General features: G+C 44.1%; 1 protein-coding gene and 1 pseudogene across 3 annotated transcripts; one reads left to right on the forward strand and one right to left on the reverse strand.

Annotated features, from left to right (window-relative positions):
* The first annotated feature begins 570 nt into the window (after nucleotides 1-570).
* LOC116335323 (transmembrane 4 L6 family member 5) lies at nucleotides 571-7,808 on the forward strand. 3 transcript variants are annotated; one of them, XM_031758982.2, is made up of 6 exons: nucleotides 571-947; nucleotides 1,978-2,171; nucleotides 6,728-6,796; nucleotides 6,929-7,083; nucleotides 7,202-7,394; nucleotides 7,550-7,808. In XM_031758982.2, the coding sequence occupies exons 2-6, from the start codon at nucleotides 1,995-1,997 to the stop codon at nucleotides 7,568-7,570; spliced, it is 615 nt and encodes a 204-aa protein (XP_031614842.2). In that variant the 5' UTR covers nucleotides 571-947; nucleotides 1,978-1,994; the 3' UTR covers nucleotides 7,571-7,808. The 3 variants fall into 3 exon arrangements, with proteins under 3 accessions (XP_031614842.2, XP_039454206.1, XP_039454207.1); XM_039598272.1 differs by having other exon boundaries at nucleotides 7,202-7,808; XM_039598273.1 differs by having other exon boundaries at nucleotides 2,038-2,171; nucleotides 7,202-7,808.
* Nucleotides 7,809-9,287: 1,479 nt separating this feature from the next.
* Nucleotides 9,288-17,084, reverse strand: LOC120432787 (annotated as a pseudogene).
* Between the last annotated feature and the right edge of the window lie 566 nt (nucleotides 17,085-17,650).

Raw genomic sequence — 17,650 nt, forward strand, 5'->3', positions numbered from 1 at the left:
TTAAGCTTTAAAATTTGCAGCATTAGGGGCGTGGCCTCTTTGACGTACAGGTGGCACAGAAACTGACGTCTCACTGAGATTTTTCTATTTCACTCGCATGAGCTCGGGCGCTCTCTCTGGAGTATTCAGCATGAGCTCAGGTGTCCACTGTGGGCTGAGAACTGATCAGCTGCTGTCTGTACCAACACAGATGAGATGAATGAGTAAACATATCTAGTAACGTGCATACATCTCATCATTCTCACATTCCTGCTCTTATATTTGGTTGTTTCTTGTATTTTGCAGCTCTGTTGCTTGTGAAGCTGGCACACAAGCATTTCACTCACATGTGCTGTGACTATAAAAGTGATTTGATTTGATTACAGAGAAAAGCAGCAGAAACATCTGATCTGAACAGGCACTGATTTGATCTTTGAGTGGCCTGTGACCTCTGACCCCCTGACTGTTAGGAGGTCTTTCTCAGTCCAGCCTCTGGAGCTGTGAACTTAGTTCAGTCTACAAATGCACCAAAACCTCCAAATAATTAACTTCTAATTAATTTCATCTTTCGAGGTCTCAATGTGATCGGAACCAGTCATGTTTTACCTTTATGCCATTCTGCTGACCAGTCACGATCAGTGGTGACAGAATCGACCAATAAGAATCCACCCTGACAGATTTAAAAATCCAGCGAGCAGGCTGAGAAACCTCCCCCCTCGTGTTGAGCCACAGAAGCAGAATCACCAGCTGCTGCGTCACATCATGTGTGTGTTTGTAAGTCCAATTTTATCCTGTTTATTTCTGTTTTTCCATTTTGATACCGAGCCGGTCCTGTTGAGCGTTAGTTTCCATCTTTTGTACTTCCTACATGCGTAATAGCGGGAGGCGTGTCCTAGTGCATGTGCTGATAGATATTTGTAGTTGCTCCTCAGACAGAGTCTAAAGTGGATCGTCAGTCAGCCTTCCCGGTGAGTCGACTTCTGTTATTATTAATAGAAACATATGACTGTTGCTCAAAGTCTGTGTACTGTCACAGATTTTTTAAAAATCATCTTACACATAATAAATAAAATAAAACTGAGAAATTATATTTGTAAATGGGTTTAATAATTTCAACATAAAAGTACAAATAGAAGGAGCCTTTATTCATGGTTTTACTTTGATGAGACTTGTAGTTTGACCTGAATGATACATGATCACACGGTTTAGTATATATATTATTATTTAGTGATTTAAACACAAGGACTGAAGAACGAGTGATTATTAATCTGTATGATTGAATCAATGTTTTTATGTGACATCTTTAAACATGTTTCTATTATTAATAATGATTATTCAGTAAATTCAGTATGACTTTATTGATATTGACAGAAATATGAATGTGATTATTTCGATGACATGTCAAGGATGATTTTGTAAGTTTATAAATATAAATAAATTTATAAAGAACCAGATTAAATGAGTCACATCACAGCATAATTAGAGGAATCCAATAACAGGAATCAGAAATGAGGACTCATTTTACAGGAACCCGATCACAAAAGTCAAATTACAGGAGTCATATTGAAAGAGATTATAGAACCAGATTATATGGATCAGATCACAGGATGTATATTACGGCAAATTACAGGAACTGGAATACAGGGTCAGACTAGAGGAGTCAGAGTATAGGAGCAAGATTACAAAGAACAGATTACAGGAGTCAGATTAGAGTAATCATGCTAGCAAGATTACAGAGTCATATTAGAAGAGTCAGATTGTGCGATTCAAATTACAGACATCGAATTACAGGAGTCAGATTAGAGGAATCAGAACACATGAGCCAGATTTCAAGAGCCACATTACAGGGGTCATATTAGAGGACTCAGTTTATAGGGACCTGATCACAGGAGTCGGAATTTAGATATTTGGTTTAGAAGAAATGACAATACTATGAAGGATGTGTTTTTACCTTCAGAGACTCGCCTGCATTAATCTCATGACTGTTTTCATGTGCAGTCTCTATAAGAATCTAGATGTGTGTATCAAGGTGTCTGCGATGTGTGGGCGTGTCTCTAGTTCCCATGGCGATTGTCTGCATACTGTGCAACATCCTGCTACTGGTTCCTGAGCTGAAGATCCAGTTCCTGTTGGACGGTCATGTGACTAGAGAGGCTACCTGGGCCACAGGACTGTGGGGCTCTGGCTTCCTGGTGAGTGTGTGTATATACATGGACTGGTTCTTATACTACACATAAATATATATATATATAGATATAGATATATATATATATATGTATACTACTATAACATGCCTCATTCATGCATGTTTGTGTATGTGAGCTTCAGATCAGTAGGCCAAAGTAGGGTTCTACATATCACCTTACTTTGGACCTTTCATCTCTTCCTCAAAGTTAAATAAGGTCAGCTTTAATAAAATGTCTGTTGTCTGTGAAACTAAGCTTCATCTCTGGTGCCTTCACATTTAGGAAACGATTGGGGTCAACCTGAAACAAAGGCAGATGTGAAATGTAAAAGTGAGATCGAGGTCAACTGTGACATGATATTTAGATGCAAAATATAATGTGATAGTCACAATCACATAGTACGATTAAAAAGAACAAAGTAAACAATATGAAAATATACAGAATATAATATTATTCCCTCAAAAGTAAATACTGCACAGAGCTCCCCTAGCAGAAGTCTGCAGACTGCTTCTTCTTCTTTAGACTCTCTCCAATCTTTCTTTCTGAGTTAACTTAAGTAATGACTTTCTCCAAAACATCAGTGTGTCTACTACACCTCAATCCTACAAGACTGCTCACTAATTATAGGCCAATCTCCAACCTTCCTTTCATATCACAAATCCTTGAAAGAGTAGTTGTCAAACAGCTAACAGATCATCTGCAGAGGAATGGCTTATTTGAAGAGTTTCTGCTGTCTATTAGTGCCTCTATTTTGTCTGTGCTAGTGCCGTACCCTGTCATTGACTTGTGTTGATTCTCCATATTACTGTGAAGCACTTTGGTGTGCCTTCGGGTTTTTAAATGTGCTATATAAATAAAACTGTATTGTATTGTATTGTAAGAGTTTCAGTCAGGTTTCAGAGCTCATCACAGCACAGAAACAGCTTTAGTGAAGGTTACAAATGATCTTCTTATGGCCTCTGACAGTGGACTCATCTCTGTGCTTGTCCTGCTAGACCTCAGTGCAGCGTTCGATACTGTTGACCATATTTCATTGAGTGATTCAGTCACAGCTTGGGGCAGATAGCCCCCCCCCTCATTGAGCCTGGTTCTGCTGCAAGTTTTCCTTCCCAGTGTTTCCAAAGCGCTCGTTCATTATGATTTTTGTTGTTTTTCTGTTTTCTTTATAGTATTGTATACCTTACAGTATAAAGCACCTTGCGGCGACTGTTGTTGTGATTTGGTGCTATATAAATAAAATTGAATTGAATTGAAAAGTTGCATATCAATGATCATAAACAGACCTCCCAGCCTATTGTTTGTCAGTGTCGCTGGTTTCAGTCATTGTACAAATGTCCTGTTTATAAGGTTGAAACCTGCAGTCAGCTGAGACTGGAGAAATCACCTGATGATGATGAAACGTTTCTTCTATTGAAATGTCCAGATGAACAGGATCAACTTTGGGTATAGACCAATTACCTGTATTACCTGTGGTTTCAAAGGTTATTGAAAAAGTTGCTGCTAAACAACTAAAAGAACATTTGGAAAGAGCAGCTTTGCTCCATCCAATGGAGCTTAAATTTAGATTAAACCAACCAAAACTGCAGAGCTAATCCATTTGCTTATATGGAATAGAATAGACACATTGACATTGTACATGTACAACAAAACTGTGGGTGCTCCCCACCAAGTGTCCAGGTATGAAGTATAAATAGTAAGACAGCAGGGACAAATATCAGACATGAGAGACATATACAGAACAAGAGAACAAGGCACACATTAGAAGAACAGGTTCCAAGTGCTTGTAAGTAGTGCAGAGGACACCGTCTGGGTAGAGTCTGTGTGTGAGTGGCCTGAGTGATCAGGGCCACTCAGACCATGGCTCAGATGGGTGGGAAGGGGTGGGGTGTGGAGGGGATGGTGTTTTTAACAGTCTGAATGGCCCAGGGAAGAAGCTGTTAGTGAGTGTGTGAGACCTGACTGACCAGAGGCGCCGACCAGAGGGCAACGGGTCAAACAGGTGGTGGGTGGGGTGCTAGGGTTACCTGTGATGGCCCTGGTTTTCCTGAAACAGGAGGATCAGGCAATGACCTCCAGGGGTGTCAGAGGGCAGCCAGTGATGTTTTTGGTGGTTTTAATGACCCTCTGTGCAGCCTTCCTGCTCTCAGTCGTGGCCCCTGAGTACCAAACAGGAGGAGAGCACACTCTCCACTGAGGAGCAGTAGCAGCTCCTGGTCCAGGTTATTCTTCCTCAGGAGACAGAGGAAGTGCAGCTGCTGCTGGACCTTCTGGGCGATGCTGTTGTGGGTCCAGGTGAGATCAGCTGAGATGTGGGTGCCCAGAAACCTGAAGGTGAAGACAGATTCCACCTGTTCTCCATTTATAATGAGAGTGGACCTGTCTGTGTCTCCTGAAGTCCATGATGAGTTCTTTGGTTTTAGGATGTTCAGCTTCTGTTTGTTTTCTGAGCACCAGCAGGACAAGTTCTCTACCTCCATGTAGAATAGAATAGCCCTTTATTGTCATTGTATATATACAGTGAAAATTGCACGTGTGCCATAAGGTGCTCTATAATCTGCTGTTATGGCACCGGTCCTGGAGTACATAAGCACACAGCCCGCAGCCCATTACCTTACCAGAGTCTTTGTTGCATCCTGGGACTGGGGAACCAGCAGCTAGACACTCAGAATGGCTAATTGAAGGCAGGACAGTCCTGATCCCCAAGGACCCCCAGAAGGGACCGATCGCATCCAACTACTGGCCAAAAACCTGCCTCAGCACCATGTGGCAGCTCCTGCCAGGCATCATAGCGGCTAAGATGAACAGGCACATCGCTCACTACATGAGCGGGACACAAAAAGAACTGGCAGGAATACCAGAGGAGCGAAACACCAGCTACTGGTAGACCGAGCAGTCAGCCGAGGCTGCAAGACCAGAATGACCAAACTGTGCACTGCCTGGATTGACTACAAGAAAACCTGTGACTCAATGCCCCACACCTGGATCCTGGAATGTCTATACCTGTACCAGATCAACAGGATCCTAAGAGCCCTCATCAGGAACTCAATGGGGATGGCGAACAGCACTAGCGGCCAAGTGTTTTTCTACTTCAACTCTTGGCGGAGGCGGACTCCTCTCTCTCTCCCTCCCTCCCTTATCTTTCCTGCTTAGCTCCTATGTCCTTGTCTAGTCTCGTCTAACTCAAGCGCTCCTCTCTAACTCAGCGCTCCTCTCAGTCTCGTTCTTGTTCTCTAAAATGTAAAGAAGAATTATGGATTTCATCAACTGGTCCCTTGATGCAATTGACACTCTTCTCTCACGAGGAGCCTGGGCTTGAGAGAGCACCAGTGTCCTGGAGGGACGTTCCTGCTGGATACACGGTGGATGGGTAGCAGAAGTGGTGCGTCGTATGCATTTAAATAGTCCATTTAAAAACATTTTGCCGCATGCTTCAAAGAGCCACAAAGTAAATAAAAGGCAGACAGAAATGAGGCAGGCCGAATCTTCTTACTTTACACGCATGCGCAGTACTGGAATGTTTTAGACGAAGGTAGTCAAACTGAGGGGATCGAACTACCAGAAGGCAACATTGCAGACATAGAGGACAGTTACAAGTACCTGGGGATCCCTCAGTAAATGGAAACCACAAAGAGGCCGCTAGGAAAGTTGCAACCACCAAGTACCTGCAGAGGGTCAGGCAGGTCCCGAGGAGTCAGCTGAACGTTAACAACAAGATCTGGGCCATCAACACCTACGCCCTGCCCGTGATCAGGTACCCTGCTGGTATAATAAGCTGGCCAAAGGAGGAGATAGAAGCCACTGACATCAAGACAAGGAAGCTCCTGACCATGCATGGAGGGTTTCACCCCAAGTCCAGCACCCTGAGGCTGTACACTAAGTGGAAGGAAGGGGGCCGGGGACTGGTGAGTGTCAGCACCTCAGGCAGCAGAAACGTGAGAAAGAAGAGGAGCAAGAGGAGGCACCATCATGGAAGCACAGGCCCCTGCATGGTATGTACCACCGACAAATAGAATAAGTGACTGACATCCAGAAATCCTACCAGTGGCTGGACAAAGCTGAACTGAAAGACAGCACAGAGGCACTAATCATGGCAGCACAAGAACAAGCTCTGAGCACAAGATCGATAGAGGCTGGGGTCTATCACACCAGGCAAGACCCCAGGTGCAGGCTGTGTAAAGATGCCCCAGAGACAATCCAGTCATATCATTCATATTCATGTTATTTTAAATAGCTGAATTTGTCTTAGTACAAGTTGCTTACTGAGGATTTTTTGTGTGTTCCTGGTTGTGGTTTTATCTGCTCAGTGACTGTCAATAAAACCTGGGTGCTGGGTCTGGTACAGTGCATTTTTTCTTTTGGGATTTTAATGTTTATTTGGTTCTAAATCATTTAGGATGTTTGGCTCACTGTATTGACTTGTCAGCTGCATTTGCATCAGTATAATTTGCTTACTGATGATGTGTTTTTATGTTTCTCTTTGTGATTTGACCTGAACAAAGTTAAAGTAGAAAATGAAATCAAAGTGTAACAGTTTAACTAGAATTTTTAAACTCTGATTTCAGGTTCTACTTGGAGCTCGAGCCTTTGTCCAGAGCAGCAGAACCCGAGGCTGCTGTGCATTCAGGAGTCAGGTGACCTCAGGCTCCACCCCCTCTTGCACTAATTTTCATCACAGATATTTTTTATCAAAGTGAAATCTGGAAACCACATCTGTATTTTTTTGCTCCAGATGTTGTCAGTCATACCACGACTCTCTCCTCCAGATGTTGTGCCAGCTGCTTTACTCCTGCCTGTGTCTGCTCTCTGCTGCCTCTTGCTGCCTGGTCAGTGCCACTGGTCTGTCTCAGGGTCCCCGCTGCCTCTACAACGACTCCTCTGGTCCCACCTGGGGGGTCCCACTGAAGCCCCTCCCAGGCCGGTGAGACACACTCACACAGATGTTTCACTGGTTTCCTGTCTCTCTGTCCCCAGACACTCGGAGTAATGTCACAGATGTTTCCTTGTACACTTGGACAGATATTCTCCTGTCTCCTTAGACACTCGGGATACCTGTTCAACAGGACTCTGTGGTCTGGGGTCTGCTTGGAGCCCAGCTCGGTGGTCCAGTGGAACTTGGTCCTGTTCAGTGTGATGGGGACTGTGAGCGGACTGCAGACGGTCCTCTGTGGGGCCAACATCCTGAACTCCATACTGGGCCTGATTCTGGGTCAGGGCCTCTGCCACAGCAAGGTCTGTGGGAGAACACAGCTGTGGACCTCTGCTCCAGATGTAGCAGTTTATTCATCCTGCGCGTGTGTGTGTGTGTGTGTGTGTGTGTGTGTGTGTGTGTGTGTGTGTGTGTGTGTGTGTGTGTGTGTGTGTGTGTGTGTGTTTCTATGTTTCAGGTCAGTCCAGTTTCAGTTTGACATGGATTCGATCCTGGGAGCTCCGACTGTGATACACAGAATTAAAATTAAGTCTTTCACTGATGCACTTTAGATAATCAATAGCATGAAGATCAATAACTTGAGATACCTCGACCTTACGCAGGATTGCAGTACATGTACCATTTAATAATTATTTATTTATTTTCCTGAATAAAACTATTTAAACCTCCAGTTAAGCTAAATAATCAATAATAATTAACGTGAGACTGACTGCTCATTACACCCTGAAAAGAAAAACCGTCAACAACATGATGATTTTTCCTCCAATCAGACCTCGGACCGTGTCTGAACTCTGCTCGCAGCCTTTCAAAGATCAAATACTCTGACTACAGACGGCCTCGGGCTTCCTGTAAGCTGTTCAGGTGAGCTCATTCTGACTGTAACTGTCACAAACAGGCGAGGGGCGTGACCTTCAAACGAGTCAATCTCTTTATAATCGAGCTCTGGACGACAGGAAACCAGGATATTTGCATCACTGTCACATCATTAGGAAATGTAATAATTTAAGCTTGATTTCTGATCTGCCGCTGATTTTAAAGTTGTTCACCATGTTGCACCCCCACCTCTGAGAGCCAACCAGCAGAGCTGTGAGACTGTAGCTCCACCGTAAACTTCCTGAGGATCTGAAAACTAGCAGACACCATGAGAGTGGAGACTGTCAGCATTTGCATGCATGTGCTGTGGATTGATATGGGATTTGGACATCACCAATGAGTTCTGAAACTACTTTAGCCGGGCGGCTGTATTTGTATTAGCATAATATTGCTTATTGATGATGCAGTTGTGCTTGTTATTTGACCTGCCCAAGCACTGCAGGGGGAGATTAGCTAGCAGCTGAAACTGGTGTCATGTGTTTTTTCTCTTTTGTTTGGGGTGTTTCATACATGGACCCTGACAATAAATTTAAACTAAATGAAGACTGGTTTGTGTCAAGCTTCAAAGATTTACAGGAATCTGGAAAAGACTCCAAAGTCACACTAAAGAGTGTTAATAAGAAAAACCGTCAGCTGAAGAAATAAAGAAGGAGAACATCCTGTTTCATCCTGCTCCGGGCTTCCTGTCTGTCTCTGCTAACTCTGACCTCTAACCTGTGAGACACGCACGCCGACAGCACTCTCTGCCTCCCATGACCTCCACGACACCGTTCACACGCTCTTCCTTCAAGATTACCTCTGCTTCATTTTCTGCACCATGTTCGAACAGTGAGTGAAGGAAAGCTGTGTGTGTGTGTGTGTGTGTGTGTGTGTGTGTGTCTTGTTTCCCCGCTGTGTTCCCATGTTCTCCTTGTATTCAGTGTCATGTCTCCCAGCCCGTTGTGTTCTCTGTATGTGTTCCATAGTCTGATCCATGTCTCGTCTCCCATTGTCACTTCCCTGTTCTCTTGTTAAGTCCGAGTGTCTTACTCTGCCTATTTCCTGTTTTATTTTGACAGTCCTGTGTTCCATGTTCGGTGTGTTTAGTTTTGCTTCTCCTGTTGTCATGTTCATCTGTGTCAGCTGTTACCTTTCTGTGCATTTAAGCCCTCTGTCTCCCTCTGCTGGTTGTCTGACCGTCTGTTAACCTCCTCATGTCTCATGTATTTCCTAGTGTTCCTGGTTTTCATGTATTTAGTTTTCCCAGTTTAGGTTTTTTGCGATTAGTTTCTCTTTTTCGTGTTTGGTTAATGTTTTCGGCCATAATAAAAGACGTTTTCTGTTCAAATCAGCTCCGCTTCCACGCTTGGGTCTGTCTCTGGATCCACTAATGTCCACTCCACAGACTGTGACATGAGAACATGAGCTGAAGCTCAGGAGGGCTCAGAGACACCAACAGGTGCAGAGGGCTGATTGATCAATCATCACACAAGTATTGATGAAATGACATGTTAGCTCTGGGCGCCCTTCCTGACACCCCCCCACCGGATTTGTGTTTCCTGCCATAAACAGACCAGGGGTCTTCTGCTTGTTAGGCAAGTGTGTAAACTAGGACTGGGCCATATTATACCGTTCATGGTAATACTGGTATAATGTTAGGCAATGGTAAGAAAATGAAATATTGCGATAGAACATGGGTAAAAGCGTGCATGCGCTGCACCTTTATTTTCATACGCACATGGCAGAAAAAGCATGGCGGAGAATGAAAAGGGCGCAGCGGATCGTTGAATGAAACAGATGAACCAGAACTGGTTTGTAAAAATGGTGCAACATCAGTGGTGTGGAACTGGTTTGGTTTTGTCCATCAGATACACAACAAAGCACATTTTTGTAGAGCATGCAAGTGGGCCGTCGTTATTACCATATTTCCGCACTATAAGGTGCTCTTAAACGCATTTAATTTTCTCAAAAATCGACAGTGCGCCTTATGTATGAATTCTAGTTGTGCTTACTGACCTTGAACTGATTTTATGTTCTACACGGCGCTCAAAGATCTGTCAAAAGAGTTTTAGTACGACTTTGCTAAGCTACGAAGCCGCACCGCTTGATGGATTGTTGCAGCGTTACGGCTACCGTAGTCAGGAGCCTCGTGGAGTGATACGTACTGTGCTTCAACATAATATTACCGTATAGTGTGTGTATAAGGACCACAAAATGGCTCCTGCTAAGAGACATGCTAATGAAGCGGATTTCAAACTCTATCAGTCACTCAGTAGAACATGGGAACAGAGCAGCACTGAGAGAATTCAACATTAATGGAAGCAAGAAGAATGAGTAAAGTTTGATTTATCTGGCTGTTTGGTTTTCTTATAGTCCCGTGCACCTTATGGTCCAAAAACATGTATTTGACTTATTTATTTGGGACACTGTCAGTTTCATGTTGCAAAGCACCTGTTTTTAAGTTTTGTGGATATTCTACATGGTTATGCTCAGGATATGTCGGCCAATTTCCACTGGAAATGCCTTTTGGTTAAACTGACAGCGAGGAATTTGCCACCCTGACTCCCACAACACAGACTGAAAGCTCTTACCTGAGTGCTGCAGTCACAGGGGTGAAGGATGTCTTGCAGACACAGAGAACAGCAGAGGTCAGTCACACTTGTGTGTCATGGAGGAGCAGGAATGAATTCAATGTCCATCCATCCTCTTCACCTTATCAGGGTCGCGGGGGGCAGGAGCCTGTCCCAGTTACCACAGAGCAAGAGGCGGGGCACACCTGGACAGTCACCAGTCTGTCGCAGGGCTAACACATAAAGACAGACAACCATTCGCACACTTGGGCAATTTAGAATCACCAGCTAACCTAACCCCACTGACTGCACGTCCGTGGACTGTGGGAGGAAGCCGGAGTACCGGAAAGAGCCCACGCAGACACGAGGAGAACATGCAGACTCCACAGAAAGGCCCGGCCAGGTGGTGGAATCAAACTCAGGACCTTCTTGCTGTCAGCTAACCACCACACCACCGTGCACTTTAATTTAATGAATTAATAAGTAAATGTGCTATAAATCATTCATTTTTGTTACCACCCTGGCTCCAAGGGAGCGCACACACGAAATGCAGTGTGTGTGTGTGAGACCGCATACAAACTGAATCATTGGTTCAGGTGACAAACATCACAGTGAGAAAGACGCTGACATAATCCGAGAACCACCGATGAGGCCGTCACAACAGCACATTCATTTACAAATCACTTTTTCTTTTCTTCTGTTTGTTTAGACATAAATAAAATCATTCATTATGTGACGATCTAACAGACAATAAAAGCAATTAGAAATCAGCCTCTAAATGAATATTAACCATTAATACTTCTGATGGCAAACAGATTTACAGAAAAAAACTGATATTAAAAATATTTTCAAGTTCAGAATTTAAAATTCATCCATTTCCTGCTGCTTATCCAGCTCTGGGTCACTCCTCGCCGCCCGGGGCACCGAGGCCTTCCCAGGCAAGAGTGCTAACCTCCGCCATGAGGCCTGGCTCTCCCTGGGCCTCCTCCCTCTGAGCTCCTCCTCTAAGGGAGAGCCAGCCGCCCTCACAGGAAACTCTGCAGTCTCCTCCACCATGGTCAGGACTCAGAGGGTGAGATCACAGGCAAGGGCGGGGACGAAGATCGACAGCTTGGCTCTCAGCTCTCTGACCACCGAGCGCGCCGGTCCGTCTGCCTGGCTGTGTGTAACACATAGGTGGCACTGTTATCTGCAGTCTGTGCGTCCTCTCCTCATCAGTCTTGAGGTCCAGCAGCTCGTCGATGTTCACCTCTTCGGGCATGTCCTCTTCCTGAGGAGCACACACACCTCAGTATCAGAGCTTCATGTCTGCACTTCCTGTCTGAGACTGCTGTTACCTGCCATTAAAGTGCTCACATGAACCCTCTGAAAATAACTTCATGTCCCAGAATGAGTTTCTGAACACCTGTCTGTTGGAGGCGTGGCACATCCTGGACAGGTCACCATTCACACTTATGGGCAATTTACAATTACCGTCTGTGGGAGGAAGCCAGGGAGAACCCACGCAAACACGGGAAGAACATGTTCCACAGAAAGGGCCATCCAGGTGGTGGAATCAAACTCAGGACCTTCTTTCCGTGCTGCCCGATTTAAATCCATGTTTTCTAATTCGTTTCTCTCTGGTTTTATTCTATTTTATGCTTTTAGTTGTTTTTATCTCCTTATAGAAGACTTATTCTGCTCAGCCTGTGTCTGCACAACAGCTTTGGCTGATTCACACTCATCCTCTCAAACACAATAAAAATGACCCTCGCCACTCACGACATCTTTCTTCTAATTGGCTGTTCTAAAACCACTGGGTGGAGCCTCTCTGTCAAATCCAACATTAAACATCACTACAGCAATCACACACACAAACACACACCCTGCCCCCTCCACACTGAGGAGGACAATGAAGTCAACAAGAGCTCACGTGTGTGTGTGTGTGTGTGTGTGTGTGTGTGTGTGTGTGTGTGTGTGTGTGTGTGTGTGTGTTTTGGTTTCTGACCATCAGCAGAGATCACTATAACCAACCAGAAACTAACTGCAGCTCCCTGACAAATACTACAAATACCAGTACAAGTACTTCTGACAGGAGAACCTGAGCACTCACGGCCTGAATCATGGTGGTTGTGTAAGAAATTCCCTTTTTCTGTTTCCTCCCATCCTCCCGTCACCATCATCCACCACACCCAGTAACAGAGTACTCTTACTCGAGTACTGAGATTGAGCTGGACTTACACTTCCAACTCAGAGGGGTCCGCACAGTATCAAATGCAGTATTATCTGCAGTACTCAGGAGTACCAAATGCAGTATTATATGCAGTACTCAGGAGTATCATATGCAGTATCATATGCAGTACTCTCAGTATCAAATGCAATATTATATGCAGTACTCAGCAGTATTATCTGCAGTACTCAGGAGTACCAAATGCAGTATTATATGCAGTACTCAGGAGTATCATATGCAGTATCATATGCAGTACTCTCAGTATCAAATGCAATATTATATGCAGTACTCAGCAGTATCATATGCAGTATCATATGCAGTACTCTCAGTATCAAATGCAATATTATATGCAGTACTCAGCAGTATTATCTGCAGTATCATATGCAGTACTCTCAGTACCAAATGCAGTATTATATGCAGTACTCAGCAGTATCATATGCAGTATCATATGCAGTACTCTCAGTATCAAATGCAATATTATATGCAGTACTCAGCAGTATTATATGCAGTACTCAGGAGTACCAAATGCAGTATTATATGCAGTACTCAGGAGTATCATGTGCAGTATTATATGCAGTACTCAGCAGTATCATATGCAGTATCATATGCAGTACTCTCAGTATCAAATGCAATATTATATGCAGTACTCAGCAGTATTATATGCAGTACTCAGGAGTACCAAATGCAGTATTATATGCAGTACTCAGGAGTATCATGTGCAGTATTATATGCAGTACTCAGCAGTATCATATGCAGTATTATATGTAGTACTCAGCAGTATCATATGCAGTACTCTCAGTATCATATGCAGTACTCTCAGTATCAAATGCAATATTATATGCAGTACTCAGCAGTATTATATGCAGTACTCAGCAGTATTATATGCAGTACTCAGGAGTATCATGTGCAGTATTATATCCAGTACTCAGGAGTATCATGTGCAGTATCATGTGCAGTACTCAGCAGTATCATGTGCAGTACTCTCAGGATCATATGCAGTATTATATGCAGTACTCAGGAGTATCATGTGCAGTATTATATGTAGTACTCAGCAGTATCATATGCAGTACTCTCAGGATCATATGCAGTATTATATGCAGTACTCAGGAGTATCATGTGCAGTATTATATGTAGTACTCAGCAGTATCATGTGCAGTATTATATGTAGTACTCAACAGTATCATATGCAGTACTCTCAGGATCATATGCAGTATTATATGCAGTACTCAGGAGTATCATGTGCAGTATTATATGTAGTACTCAGCAGTATTATATGCAGTACTCTCAGTATCAAATGCAGTATTATATGCAGTAGTCAGCAGTATCATGTCCAGTATTATATGTAATACTCAGGAGTATCATATGCAGTATCATATGTAGCACTCAGCAGTATCATATTCAGTATCATATGCAGTATTATATGTAGTATTCAGAATAGAATAGAACAGAATGCCTTTATTGTCACTATACAGTTGTACAATGAGATACAGAGCATCTCCTACTCAGTGCAAACATGCTGGGGGGTACAGTTCTGCAGCGCTATATACATATGGACAGTATTAACAGAGGAAAAAAGATATATATATATATAAAATGTACAAATATACAAGCCGGTTTTAAAAAAAGGTAATATGTAATAAATAGTGTTGTGTATATACAGTTGGGTTATTGCACATAGAATTGGTATTGCACAGTGGTGGTTCATAGAGGAAGTGGGAAGGAAAAAAAAAAAAAATTGGGGGCTGTGTTATCGGTGCATGTGTGAATTCAGGGTGGTTATGGCTTTGGGGAAGAAACTGTTTTTGAGTCTGTGGGTTTTTGTGCTGATGCACCTGTAGCCCAGGCTGAACATGTTGAAGCCAGGGTGGGAGCTGTCCTTGATGATGTTTGCTGCTCTGCTGAGGCAGCGGGAGGAATAAATGTCCATCAGGGAGGGGAGAGGGAAGCCGATGATCTTCTGTGCTGTCTTGACCACACTCTGAAGCCTCACTCTATCCGCCTTGGTGCAGCTGCCGTACCATACCGTGATGCAGCAGGTTAGCAGGCTCTCAATGGACGAGCGGTAGAAGGTCAGCAGCAGGTTGGAGTTCAGCTTGTACTTCCTGAGGACCCACAGGAAGTGCAGCCGCTGTTGGGCCTTCTTGACGACCGCTGAGATGTTGTCTGTCCAGGAGATGCCAGCAGAGATGAGGACACCAAGGAACCGGAAGGTGTGGACCCTCTCCACACACTCCCCGTTGATGTAAAGGGGGGCTAAGTCAGTGTTGTGTCTCCTGAAGTCAACAATGAGCTCTTTGGTTTTCTTAGTGTTCAGTGTCAGGTTGTTTTCTGAACACCATGCTGCCAGCTTCAGGACTTCCTCTCTGTAGGCTGCCTCGTCTCCCTTTCAGATGAGTCCGACTACCGTGGTGTCATCAGCAAACTTGATGATAAGGCTGCCACAAACGATTATTTTGATAGTCGACTAGTCACCGATTATTTTTGCGATTAGTCGACTAATCAGATCATGCATCCATTGGATGTAAAACATACAGCTTATTTCACCAGCATGCATCTGCTCTTATATAACTATCATTAGCTTACAGCTTTAAGTGTTTAAGGTGCTAACTAAAATTAAAGACAAGATGATAGTTTTTTAAATTTTAATGACATTTGTAGTTTGTTTGGTGGAGTTTAATAAACTCAGCCGTCTGCTCCTTGCTATCTAAAATATAACAGGACACCGGAGTATTTTCTCGAGCATCTCACACTTCTGATAATCAGTCGTCTCCTTGACGTTTATTCAGCTGTGTAAAACTATAACTTTAATCTCAGCCAACCCGATTTACTCAGGAACAAATAAAATACTAAAAAAAGCCAAACAATATCATTTTTAAGTTATCTAAGTGACTTATATATGTTTAACCTGAGTAGCGAAGGATGGCGGTGGGTTTGAAAATGATTTGCCGGGAGTCCGGTGTTCTCACCGGCTCTAGTGAGCCTAGAACCCCAGCTAGCTATCGAGCTGGTGGGCAACAGACGTCTCCGAAAACGTCGGAGCGCTTTTGCAAATGTCTTGATAAACTGAGCAGATATTTGAGGTTTACACAGCTACTTTCTCGCCTGAAAATATGTTAAATGTTTATTTTGTGACCCAGAAAGAATAATAAGAGTAATATTAAAACTAACTACCTGCCGCTATTGTTGGAAACAGAGCAGGGCCGCGCTATGAATTCTGGGACACAGCTTCTTCTTCTTCGGGGTTTAATGGCAGCTGGAATCCTTGTACATGCAGTGCTGCCATCTTCTGTTTCAGTCCGTTATTACACTCTTAAATCCTACTACTTATTCCTTATTTTGGGATCTTACAAAGCTTCAAACGACGCGTCGACTATTAGTCGTCGACAATTGTAATAGTCGACGTAATCGTGACTAGTCGACTAATCGTGGAAGCCCTACTTGATGATGAGAGTGTTGTTGTGGGTCAAACTGCAGTCATGGGTGTAGAGAGAATACAGGAGGGGGCTCAGCACACAGCCCTGTGGGGATCCGGTGCTCAGTGTGCGAGTGGAGGAGAGATGAGGGCTGAGTCTTACAGTCTGGGGGCCGGTTTGTGAGAAAGTCCTTTATCCAGGCACATGTGAGAGGAGGGAGGCCAAGAGTGACCAGTTTGGTGATGAGGATGTCCGGGATGATTGTATTAAAGGCTGAGCTGTAGTCCACGAAGAGCATTCGGACGTAGCTCTGCCGCTGCTCTAGGTGACTCAGCACAGCGTGGAGGGCTGTGGCGATGGCGTCTTCTGTAGATCTGTTTGCGTGTATCCTGCTGAACACCGTTAACGAACAGCAGCAGGCCCACCCGGACGGTGTTCACATAATTGCAGGTGACTTTAATAAGGCCAACATAAAGACTGTACTCCCAAAGTTCTATCAGCATGTCAAATGTCCCACCAGAGGAGAAAACACTCTAGATCATGTTTACTCCAACATCAAGCATGCATATAGAGCCATACCCCTCCCCCACCTCGGTCAGTCCGACCACCTCTCCCTCCTGCTCTCCCCAGCCTACACCCCCCTCAGATCTGTTTGCGCAGCAGTATCATATGCAGTATTATATGCAGTACTCTCAGTATCATGTGCAGTATTATATGCAGTACTCAGCAGTATTGTACGCAGTACTTACCCGGCCCCGGTACAACCGGTCCAGCCCGCGGTCGATCCACCTCCAGTCTCCTCTGCAGCTCATCCCGGTTGTACGTCACAGTGACCAAGGCCCGGCGCCGCTGGGGGCTCTGACCAGGGTCCCGCCCACCCCCGGCACGGCACGGTGACGGATTCCCGCACACCTTGTTTACCTGCCGCCCCACCCGGTTCTCCGCCATCAGAACCGAACAGACCGGAGAAAAACGACCGGGAGAGAAACGGAAACAGAGAGAGGAGGCAGCCACGGATAACAGCAGTAATACTACATATTTCATTTCTTTATTTATTTCACACATGGTTCAATAGTGTTTCTTTTCCTACATACAAAACCTCCTTCCCATTAATATAACTCTGCACCCATGGGTGAAAAGGAGCAGGAAGAAGAATAAATTCTTGTTAGCACCTGCCCCCTATCTGCAATCCAAATACTCTTACAAGAGGGCGCCAATACCCCCCAAAAACAATGCAAAACTAAACAACAAATCAATATAATCAGCAATATACAGCATTAAATGGCAATGAAAAATTTTTCTTCCACATTTATCCCAAATTACTTTCATGTTCTTCATATTGATTTATCCTTTTAAATATGTAACACATTTTAAAACGGTGCATGTTTGTACAGCTCTTGAGATTATCTTCGAGAGAATTCCATATTCTTATACCTTTAACTGTCGGACACATTTGCCTTTGTGTGGTCTTAGCAAACTGATGCTTAAAGTCAAACTTCCTCCTACTGTCCCCA

The sequence above is a fragment of the Oreochromis aureus genome, linkage group 14 (assembly GCF_013358895.1).
Source record: "Oreochromis aureus strain Israel breed Guangdong linkage group 14, ZZ_aureus, whole genome shotgun sequence".
NCBI classification, from domain to species: domain Eukaryota; kingdom Metazoa; phylum Chordata; class Actinopteri; order Cichliformes; family Cichlidae; genus Oreochromis; species Oreochromis aureus.